General features: G+C 40.8%; 1 protein-coding gene across 2 annotated transcripts in view; it reads left to right on the forward strand.

Annotated features, from left to right (window-relative positions):
• Positions 1–12,500, forward strand: part of LOC138853591 (sodium/calcium exchanger Calx-like) — a 360,550-nt gene that overhangs the window by 222,933 nt on the left and 125,117 nt on the right. Inside the window, exon 2 of one of the 2 annotated variants that reach the window (XM_070091207.1) lies at positions 1,968–1,990. The exons of the other annotated variant lie outside the window; for it this stretch is intronic. Coding sequence (XP_069947308.1) covers positions 1,968–1,971 — 4 coding nt within the window. The 3' untranslated portion in view covers positions 1,972–1,990. Of the gene's footprint in view, positions 1–1,967; positions 1,991–12,500 lie in introns of those variants that run through there. 2 annotated transcript variants of the gene reach the window in all.

Here is a 12,500-nt window from a genome sequence, read left to right on the forward strand (position 1 = left end):
TTTATACTTATGATCACTCATAAAATTCACTTCTGTATAAAGTGTTGCCAGTCTGCAGGGCCCACCTTGCCCTACACTTCCCAAGGACATATCTGTTGATATGGTTCACGAAGTTACTGTAAGGTAAAAGTGTGCTGAAGAGTGGGCTTACTACAGCAGCCTTCACCTTGGTATTTGGCCGTTCATTTCTCAGGACAGCAACATGGTCCAGAAATCAACTATACTCCTTATCCTTGTGCCGCAAGTGGAGACGAGCTGGCCACTCTTGACTCTTTAGATCCACAGAGTGGACAGAAGCATAGTGGTTCAAAGAAGACAACACAATGAACCGAGAACCAACCAAGCTACTTAACAAGATTAGAGTAGTGAGGCTTCTCTGCAGTAACCTCACACAACAAATGGAACCTCAGATAAATAACAAAAAGACAATACCATGACTGGAACAATACACAAATAACCCGCACGTAGGAGAGAGGAGCTTACGACGACGTTTCGGTCCGACTTGGACTACATATTTTGTAAATGATCGTAAGCTCCTCTCTCCTATGTGCGGGTTGTTTGTGTAGATGGAACTTCACATTACAACAGGAGCCTCACACCATAATGGTAACTTCACACCGGAATGGGAACAGCATAACACAACAGGAACACAACGGGAGTACCACACTACAACGAGAGCACACCACAACGGGAGCACCGTGCCACAACGAGAGCACTACACCGCAACGGTAACACACATGGGGAGTATACAGCAACAGGAACATACAACCGGAGCACCACACCACAACAGGAGCACCACACCACAACGGGAGCACTACACTACAACGGGAGCACCACACCACAACAGGAGCACCACACCACAACGGGAGCACTACACTACAACGGAAGCACCACACCACAACGGGAGCACTACACTACAACGGAAACACCACACCACAACGGGAGCACCACACCACAACGGAACGTTGCTTCTCAGCAGCGAACAAACATAAAAAGGAAGACTCCTGAAAGTTTCTCCTTAACTATCCTTTCTCTCCGAAAATTTTACTCTTTAAGGTAGAAAAAAGAAAACTCACTCTCACCCCTCACTCTTACCCCAGTGTCTTTTCTATTTAAATTTATATTGATTTAAATGCGAATTAATGTGATCTGTCTGTCTGTCTCTCTTACTATATTTCTCCAATTTTTCACACTAATAATATTAAACTCTTACTCAAAATTATTTTTTTAACTAAAAAAAACTTAATTTTCGTGGAAAAATTGATATAGTATCCTAAAATGGCGACAGAAAAAGCTCAAAACACACGAGAAAATATTGCGAGAATCTCCACGATAACACAAACACACGCAAGAAGAATACGATAACACAAACACACGAAAGAAGCACACGATAACACAAACACACGCAAATAGAACACGATAACACCAACACATACCTAAGTAAGGAATCTTTCAAGACACTGTACACCGTGTACGTCAGGCCCATACTGGAGTATGCAACACCAGTTTGGAAACCGCACCGGGTGAAGCACGTTAAGAAATTAGAGAAAGTGCAAAGGTTTGCGACAAGGTTGGTTCCAGAGCTCAGGGGAATGTCCTACGAGCTACTGTTCTGATTTCTGAAGCACAATAATAATAATAATAATAATAATGCCAATTCTACGACTACTACTAATAATACTATAATAATTGTAATAATAATACTATAATAATAATATTAATATAATAATAAGAATAGTAATACCACTACTACTGCTAACAATAATAATACCGCTATTACTATTACTACTACTAATAATAATAACACTGCTACTACTATTACTACTACTACTACTACTACTACTGCTATTACTACTAATAATAATAATACCACTACTACTTCTACTACATCTACTACAACTACTACTACTAATAATAATAATAATAAAATATAATAATTCTCAAATGTGATTTTTGTTCTCTTTCAGGTAAGTTGTGACTGCTGATCAATGGACTAGCGAGTCTGCTGCTACCATGCGAAGGTCTGTCATAGCGGCTGTCCTGTCTTATACAGATGTGCACCCCGACCCGTACTGTACACCAAGGACAATGTGTACACACATAACCCTTACTGTACGTCAAAGTCAGTGTGTACAGACCTGACCCATGCTGTACATCATGGATAATATCCCTTTTGAAACATGACTGACGGAGTAGACGGCTATGATATTTCTCACTAGACGTTCAGAGATTTTTTTCAATAAGTTTTCACTTAGAAATGTGAGGAAAATAGAAGTTGCAGAATTTTCTTTTATCGTGACATTGTTTCGCTCTCTGTAGAGTTTTATCAAGTGATAACAGACCGAAACGTCGACAATGTTTATGATTTCTGCTACTAAAATCTATTTGTGAGATCAATGCGATAAGATGACGTAAGATGGCATAGCACAATATCTTCACCTCAATATGTTTGTGTTTATTCACCAAAAACAAAACAAAACAAAAAAATAGATTAAAGTCCACTCGTCACGATATATTTTTATTTCCATTTTTGTGGGAGAGACATCACAGTAAATTCTACGCATTAATTTAAACCACTAATTCTATTCTGAAGGTACCATTTGTGGTCAAAGGTGGTTACTGGCAGACCTCGGTGTCAAGCTTGCTTGACGGGTATCATCACACCAGCTGGTATGATGGGAGTCATAGTCTCTTGACCACATTGTTTACACTGATAGTGAGGAAGGTGGGAGAAAAGGATAAAAACCTCATTCAAATTGCATTTTATCTTTTCAGACTTGCTTTATTTCGCACTGAACGAATGCTCTACTTTGTATGGGAGATATTAGGAACACCCGCGGCATGCGGCTCCCATATTTTGAGAGATATTAGGAACACCCGCGGCATGCGGCTGCCTTATTTTGTATGAGATATTATAACAGTAGTGTGCAACTACTTTATTTTGTAGAAAAGATACTAATTACACTTACAGTGTACGGCGACCCTAGTATATGAGTGACACTGTGGGATTACTCGCTGTGTGCAACTTCTCTATTCTATACGGGTAGCACTGCAGGAGCTCCTGCCGTGTTAGCTGCTATTCTATTCCATTTGAGAATTACATTTTGGGAACGCCCGCAGTGCGTGCGTGACTACACTATTCAATATGATAGTTAAATAGTGGAAAAAAAATTGATAGCTGTATCCCACTGTCATATTCCATCACACAGGGAGTATTTCATGCATAACGTAATGAAATCTGTCAGCCTGAGCTTGGAAATATCATAAATAATTCCAGTAGGGGTTTAGTAGCTACGACAGCTTCAAATATTTCGCTCCAGTAGAGCTGGACTTACTGTTACGTGGTTATGATCTCTGGGGATGGCCCAGCACACTCAGCAGCAGTGCAATTGACTTAGCAATAACAAACATTATAATAGCAACTATATTTAAACATTTACTGTACATGCATTGCAATATATCTTTTCGTGATAATTATATATATATATATATATATATATATATATATATATATATATATATATATATATATATATATATATATATATATATATAATATTTATATATGTCGTGCCGAATAGGCAGAACTTGCGATCTTGGCTTAAATAGCAACGCTCATCTTGCCATATAGAACAAGCGAAAATTTGTGTATGCAATAATTTCGCCAAAATCATTCTGAACCTAACGAAAAAAATATATTTCACTCTGTTTGTTTAGTATTAAATTATTGTAAACAAATCTAAAATATATTTAGTTGGGTTAAGCTAAAATAAGTTGTTCTTGTTATAATAAGGTTAGGTAAGTTTTCTAAGATTATTTTGGTGCAAAATTAAAATTTTTTACATTAACATTAATAAAAAAAATATATCTGTAAGCGTATAAGAGAAAATTTGAGAATGGACTTAATTTTAAATGAGTTCTTGCTAATTGACCAGTTTTACATATTCGGCACGACATATATATATATATATATATATATATATATATATATATATATATATATATATATATATATATATATATATATATATATATATATATTATCTCAACTGTGTTGTGTGATTGGCTAGTTATGGCCAAGGTACCACCATCTTGTGAAGCACTGCAGTTCACTCAGTACTGTGGAGATACAAAGTATTACTTGATGATTAACGTTAACAATGGTATTTCGCTATTGAACTTTTCTGCCTACTGATAACACCTTTCATATCTTTGCTGATAACTTATCTTCACTTATTCTGTGTTAGTTTGACATTTATATACATTCGTTGCTTGAGTCGAGGTCCGCCATCGTCTCTCACTTTCCACCAACAAGGAGGCTGATGTAGTCCCAGTATACAAAAGCTGTGTGCCCAGCAACTACAGACCATTATTACTGAACACGGAGCAATATGGTTTCAGAACAAGTCGCGCTGCAGCTGCTCTCCGCTTCTACGTCTGCATTCTAGATTAAATTTTGATTTTGCCACCGAAGTGGCTAGTTTATTGCGCACTCCCATATTCATCCTGTGAAGGGTAGCGCAAGAGTATATGGATACCCAAAAGGCCTTGGAACTAGGCCCCAAAAGGAGTACATCTGGATTTATATCTACAGTTCACTTATCTGTTACAAGCAAATTTAGGAATTTACTTAATATGGTATCTTTTCATTAATATCTTGAAATGTCACTTAGGTTATTATACTATATATTCTTCAATAAGTGGAAAATTAATCTAATGTACGTGTTCAACAGTGTTTTGAATTAAGCAACTACAGAGCGCTTATCTTAATGCAAGTCACATTGGTCCAGGGAGAACCGAAAGGTCATGAGGTTTCTCTCCTGAGTGCGGGTTTGTCATGAATTGTTCCAGCCACGTAATCGTAACTTTTAATTGTCTCAGCAGATAAATATCGTACGTTACTACATTTTAGTCTTCAGATTTTAAATGGGACGTGAGACGTTGCTTCTGTCATGAGCTGAAAAGAATCTATGCCAGTAGATAGTTTCCTGATGAGTAAGACACCATCACTACCCTTAACACTTCTAAAGCACTTGATCATACTCATTTGTGTGTTACGTCACCCTAAAATTCTAAACCGTGTCCAAGAATTTATTTTATTCTCTATACGTCATTTTTGCTATCTTCAAAAACCAATGTCATCGAACTTACATCTTTGTATAGGTATCATCTTGGCCGCACGAGGCAGGACACACAGGTACAGATACAAGGTGCGGGACACGTGAGATTGGACACATGGGGCTGGACACACTGGTCTGGACATGTGAGGCTGGACACACAGGGCTAAACACACGGGGCTGAGCACACGGGGCTCGATACACTCCAGTTTGATGTTATCCTTCATCAAATATGGTAATCAAAACTGTACACAATATCCCAGAATATCCGACAAATACAAGGAAAGCATGACTTTCACGGATTCCAAATCGAATGACCGACCATTTATAATTATTATTGTTATTGCTATTATAATAATGTCTAACAGATTCGCAGAGTGGATCCCAGTAGCGTATTTGGTCACTATGTATGTATGAATTAATGTGCTTAGGTATCTATGAATATGTATCTATAAATGTGAGTGTGTGTATGTACTCACCTATTTGTACTCACCTATTTGTGGTTGCAGGGGTCGAGTCATAGCTCCTGGCCCCGCCTCTTCACTGATTGCTACTAGGTCCTCTCTCTTCCTGCTCCATGAGCTTTATCATACCTCGTCTTAAAACTATGTATGGTTCCCGCCTCCACTACTTCACTTTCTAGGCTATTCCACAGTTTGACTACTCTATGACTGAAGAAATACTTCCTAACATCCCTTTGATTTATCTGAGTCTTCAACTTCCAATTGTGCCCTCTTGTGTCTGTGTCCCATCTCTGGAACATCCCGTCTTTGTCCACCTCGTCTATTCCGCGCAGTATTTTATATGTCGTTATCATGTCTCCCCTGACCCTCCTGGCCTCCAGTGTCGTCAGGCCGATTTCCCTCAACCTTTCTTCGTAGGACAATCCCCGTAGCTCTGGGACTAGTCTTATTGCAAACCTTTGCACTTTCTCTATTTTCTTGACGTGCTTGACTAGGTGTGGATTCCACACTGGTGCTGCATACTACAGTATGGGCCTGACGTAAATGGTATACAGAGTCTTGAACGAATCCTTACTGAGGTATCGGAACGCTATCCGTAGGTTTGCCAGGCGCCCCTATGCTGCAGCAGTTATCTGATTGATGTGCGCCTCAGGAGATATGCTCGGTGTTATACTCACCCCCAGATCTTTTTCCTTGAGTGAGGTTTGCAGATTTTGGCCATCTAAACTATATTGTGTCTGCGGTCTTCTTTGCCCTTCCCCAATCTTCATGACTTTGCATTTGGCAGGGTTAAACTCAAGGAGCCAGTTGCTGGACCAGGCTTATAGCCTGTCCAGGTCTCTTTGTAGTCCTGCCTGATCCTCATCCGATTTGATTCTTCTCATTAACTTCACATCATCCGCAAACAAGGACACTTCTGAGTCTATCCCTTCCGTTATGTCATTCACACATACCAAGAACAGCACAGGTCCTTGGACTGACCCCTGTAGAACCCCGCTTGTCACAGGCGCCCACTCTGACACCTCGTCACGTACCATGACTCGTTGTTGCCTCCCTGTCAGGTATTCTCTGATCCATTGCAGTGCCTTTCCTGTTATGTGTGCCTGATCCTCTAGCTTTTGTGTGTGTGTGTGTGTGTGTGTGTGTGTGTGTGTGTGTGTGTGTGTGTGTGTGTGTGTGTGTGTGTTAACCTAACATATACGAGCATACATTAATTTGAGCGGAGGGAAATAGGAGCACAATGGCCCACCTGGAAGTGGGAAAAAATAGATGAATCCATGGGATGCTGGGAAGTATTTGTTTAGTCAATGAGTGGTCAGGACGTAGAGCGATCTGGACAGTAGCGCGGTAGAGGCAGGATCCATACATAGCTTTAAAAAAGATACGATAGGCTCTCGAATTCAGCGGAGAACAAAGCCGGTAGTGACCAGCGAACAGGAGGGACCTAGGAGCTAAGACTCGACCCCCTGCAATCACCTATAGGTTATGTACACATAAACATACATGCTCAGAAACACACACTCACTCAAACACACACACATACATACACCAGTTTGGAACCCACACCTGGCCAAGCACGTTAGGAAATTAGAGAAAGTGCAAAGGTTTGCAACGAGACTAGTCCCGGAGCTAAGGGACATTTTCTACGAGGAGAGGACGCTGGAGAAGAGGACAGATAAGGGATATATGATATCGAGATATAAAATACTGAAAGGAATCGACAAGAGACAGAGATGTTCCAGAGATGGACAAACAGGATGTTCCAGAGATGGGGTACAGCAACAAGGAGTCACAGTTGGAAGTTGAAGACTCAGGTTAGTCACAGGGATGTTGTCAGGAAGTGGAATAGTCTGAAAAGTGACTTGTGACTTCGTGGAGGAAGGATCCATACATAGCTGAAGACGTATGATAAAGCTCATGGAGCAGGAAGAGTGACCTAGTAGTGACCAGTGAAGAGGCTGGGCCAGGAGCTGTGAATCGACCTCTGAAACCACAATTAGGTGAGTACAGACACACACACACACACACACACACACACACACACACACACACACACACACACACACAACGCCCAAGCTACAAGCCTCAACGAACATATACATACACACGCTCCTCTTTAAAGCCTAAGGAACACATCTTGCGAGTGAAACTTCACGACCTTCTCTTATCGTCAGTTAGGAAACAAGGAGCTCTTAATCCCCAGGCGCTTACCAACATAACCAGCCGTGGCCTTGTCTCATGATTTATACATCCAATTTGCTGAAAATTTCTCAAATGTCTTCGGAGTGCAGCTTGAAACAAATACCTTACCAGCTAGCACTTGTTTATCGTTGACGGAGAAGAGAGAGGAAGACGTTTTTGCTAAGTACTTACAGAAGATTTTCTTGAACCGGGACTCTGTGGTGTTGCTATGTCAAGCAAGTGTTGTATATAATTGTTTAAAGATAATAAGTAGAGGAATAAGACAAGTACAACGCTTGAGTGTTTACCCGAAAGAATGATTATCGAGATTATTATTATGCAGAAGAGGAAGCGCTTAACTTATTAGGGTCATGCAGATCCTTCTGAATGATAAGCAATCAGGTTTAATTCCAGTAAGGGAAGATGGTTCCATTTCCATTAATAACAAGGCCGCCACCATCATCAAGGCAACACTCTAGAAGAGATCATTAAGAGAAATGGAAGGAGAACTGTGTACTCTACACTCTGTAAGACGAGAGAGAGACTCAGTCTGTGTACGTGATTAAGGAAAAAATGTTTCGAGTTTCTTTTACTGAGACTACCGTCAGAATGAGAGATACGCAATAATGACTCTCGAAGATGTAATAACGCGATTATAAACAAACCACGGAACGGGTGTGGTTTGACCCATGGAAAGTGAGTCGTAAAGCTCCAGGCCAGTGCGTAAACCACTAGGCCAGCTGGCTACAGTAAGATTAATCCAGCTACAGGTATACGCAGCAAGTCAACACGTAGTAACTCAAACACATGTAGACAGAGCAAAACTGTGAAAAGCGATGTTTCGCTCAGTGAGAGTTGTATCAAGTGGACGTCATATGAACTGACGAAGGTGGGGAGACTCACAGTGGCTGTGAACTGAAGAAGAGGAGAGGGAAGTGATGCAGAATGGCCGGTTGTTTACCAGAACGAGATATCGAGTGTGTTAGAACCTTCGAGACAATCACCTTGTTTCTGTCTCAGATGCATCGATTCTTCAGCCACAAATGTATTTCTTTTTCAGTGTCTTGCTTTATTTTTTACACAGTAAATAGTATTCTTCTGATGCATTCTTTGTTATTCACCTAATTCATTCATCTTTCTACTCTTTTCCCGTTCCAGTTCCCCCATTCACAGGCACGTGTCTAATTACCCACTACATGTCCCTACTCCAATGCTACTTTCCCTTCATAACACTACTTGTGTGTAAGTCCCCTGATGTGTTAACAGGAGGACAGAGATATCATTTGCATTCGGTGTCTCTGTGGTATCCGCTTTAAGGCTACTCCTTATCTTCCTGCTTATTCATTCCTGATTATATTGCTTCTGTTTTAAATCACTGCTTGTTTTCGATATTTTGATGCTACTATTCTTGTTTGTTTCAATGTTTCCATATAAAATATAATAATAGCTTTTGCATACTTCATTCCCAGCTGGTATGCAGTTTATAGAAGTCAGTTTTCATGCTTCATGTGCCCGGTTCATGTATTCTTGTGTCTTTAGAGTACCTAGATGTGTTAAGTTTACTACTGGATCCGAGAGAAGTATCCCCCCCCCATACTCTGGAACATCACACCGTCGTACACTACTTCCCTGCACGCAAGAAACATAGTCGCTACACCTCAAATCTCTGAAGACGTATGTACATTCACATAAATGTCGCTTACTCTATCTGGTTTCTCGGCTTTACCGACGTAGGAAAAAAGTGTGTCAAAGCCCAGTTATTGCTTGAGGTCACTTGTAAGCCAAACATTGGGTTTCAGAAATAAGCATCTCTTAGACTGACGCTTTATCAATGTGGGCCAAATAAAATATCGCTGAAGAGACTAAGTTTATTCATGTCCTTTGTTGACCAAAAAACACTTTTGGAAATGTGAAATTAAAGCAAATATTTGTGACTGAAAGACGACAAAGAGGCAATCTTTGCCTCTCATTTGCATACCTGTCAGTCGAGTTAATGGGAGAGAGAGAGAGAGAGAGAGAGAGAGAGAGAGATAGAGAGAGAGAGAGAATGAGGAAGAAAGAGAAGAGGAAGGAAGGAGAAAAAGGGAAGACGTAGTTGGGTAAGGATGAGTGAAAAGTGAACGTGTCGAAGAGAGGAAGTAGGAAACAGAAAGATTAGAGGAATTTTTTTGTAAACCAATATATTAGCAGTTTTTTGAACGTTAAATACCCATCAAAGAAAGAATAATGTTTTATGGTTAAATAATGGAAGGTTAAATAATACAGTGAATAAACCGAAGAATGAAAGAAAGCTTGAAGCGTGCTCCTGCCACGGCCCTGACCCTGACTGAGAACTGAGCACCGGACCTGATCTGCACGAGAGGTTACAGATGTTAAAATGAATGAAAAATTATCAATGTTTAACAAACATTTCCATTACAGGATGGGTTTATACCACACAGGGCTCTGTAGTCTGAAAGCCTGTACTAACGTGCATCTGACATGGTTGAATGTAAATGTAGCTCGCGTAACTCTACGGATATTCCCAGCCACGTTTCAGTACGTTCACTTACCCATATACTGATACACTTGAATGCATATCATAAGAGTGGATGAAACACCTATTATCACTAATTCACAAAAGAAACTTCTGATTACGTTTAGACCCATCCTTGACCAGGCTGACTAGCAGCTGGGCTGGCTGGCTGGCTGGCTGGCTGGCTGGCTGGCAAGCAGGCTGGTTGGTTGGCTGGCAGGCTGGCTAGCAGACTGGCTGGCTAGCTGACAGGCAGGCTGGCTAGCTAACAATCTGGCTGGCTGGATGACTAGTAGACAGGCAGGTTGGTTCTCTCCACCCAGCGGAGAATAACAGGGAACAAACAAGGGTCTCCGTAACTCCTGCTTTAATTACACCATTAAACAGGGGAGACCTGGTCATGATCAACTATCTTCCTCCTCTATATTTTACCTCTGGTATGATGATGGTATGAGGGAATGATGATGGAATGAGCTCATGATATAAGGAATATGATGAAAAGATGAAGGTATGACGGAGGTATTTCGGTGTTCTGATAGAAAGACGGTATGATATGATAGAATGCTGCTATATGATAATGGAATGATGGTATATGATGACAGCATGGTATATGATTACAGTATAATAAGTACATGAGGATATGATGATCTACGGGGAATATACTGAGCATATGATAAATGATACACTTGTGCACGCGGTATGTGCAGTGAGTATAGTGTGTTCAGCGTGTGTGGTGTATGTAGTGTGTGCGTGATGTGTAGTAAATGTGATGTGTAGTGCATATGGTGTGTGGTGCATGTGGTGTGTGTGATGTGTGCAATGTGTGTAGCGTGTGCTGCATGCAGTGTGTATGCCCTCACAAAAATCACAGTGAAGTAACTTGGGTAAGCAACAGTCCAAAGAGAAGATGAACAGATAACCGAGGCTATACAACCCCCTCAGTCCTCCTTCAGAGCTTTAGAACAACAGCAACAAGTGTACCTAAAATTCATCCAAAACCTGAGTAACAATGGCACTAGAATACCTAAGAATAGAAAGCTAGAAATGTCCTACTTACACCCACTGAGTTCCACTCATTTGCGTAATCTATTTCAAAAGTGACAATACATGGCCGTGTGTTCCACCTATACGTAGTTCTATATCCGAACAAGTATGTTCCTTTATCCTCTAAATCTGAACGTATCCAACAAAGATTATTTTAAAATATTTGCGCAACAGAAATGAACAAACACACTGTTCTCAGAGCGAATCTGCAACTGTTATTCTTGCTCATCAAAGTTAGCAACTTATACTGTAACCTGTACTCGTCCTGAAATACATGGAGGATCGAATGATGGAATTTTTTTAAGTGAAAAAATGACATTTAAAGATGCATAACCTGGGGTATATCTTATTGAATTTACAGGAGTGCGAGAGGTTCCAGACACGTACCTTTATTCATTTTGCATGCTGTTCTCAATACCAATTTTGGTACAGGATAATAGCGTTCACCAGGTAGCGTTCACAGACAGGATCTTTTTCCAGGAGGAATGAAGCGTTTTTGTGGTCGCTCATACCTTAAGGAGACGAAAATGGATATCACTATCTACCTTATAATCTTGAAATAGAGTACTTCTTAGTTATTATCGATGATGCAGCTGAAAAATGTAATAATCTTAGTGGGAAAGAAGTTGATTGCTTGAGACTTTCTCACGATTACGATTAGAGGATCGAGCCTGCACGCTAATCCGTTCGCTTGACGACCCACACTGGCTTCCCATTCCATATAAATGAAATGATAATACTTAATAAACAAAGGAAAGCATTTACTGTTACTAGTCACAAAAGCAGTAGGAAATAAAGTCCCCATGAGTGACATGAATACGATGTCACAGAAAGTGCAGTTCGACGTAAACTGCTCATGTTGAGCGGTGTAGGTGTGAGTGTGTGTGACCTTCCGTGACCTGGGCTGACGAGTAAATATTTTAGAGGTTAAAGACCTGGCAGAGGGGTCAGAGGCGGTCATGGTACGCCAGGCGCTGCGAGGTGTTGTGGCAAGTGGGACAGCTGCTGTCAGCGATAATACCAGCCATTCCAAGACTCTGTTGATGTTATAACACGTAGAGAAGGAGGTGGGTTGAAGAAGTAGGTAGTGGGTTGGTGGAGCAAGAGGTGGGCTGGTGGAGTAGGAGGTGGGTTGATGGAGCAGGAGGTGGGTGGAGGAGGTGGATTGAAGGAGCAGGA

This window comes from Cherax quadricarinatus, chromosome 34 (assembly GCF_038502225.1).
Source record: "Cherax quadricarinatus isolate ZL_2023a chromosome 34, ASM3850222v1, whole genome shotgun sequence".
NCBI lineage: Eukaryota > Metazoa > Arthropoda > Malacostraca > Decapoda > Parastacidae > Cherax > Cherax quadricarinatus.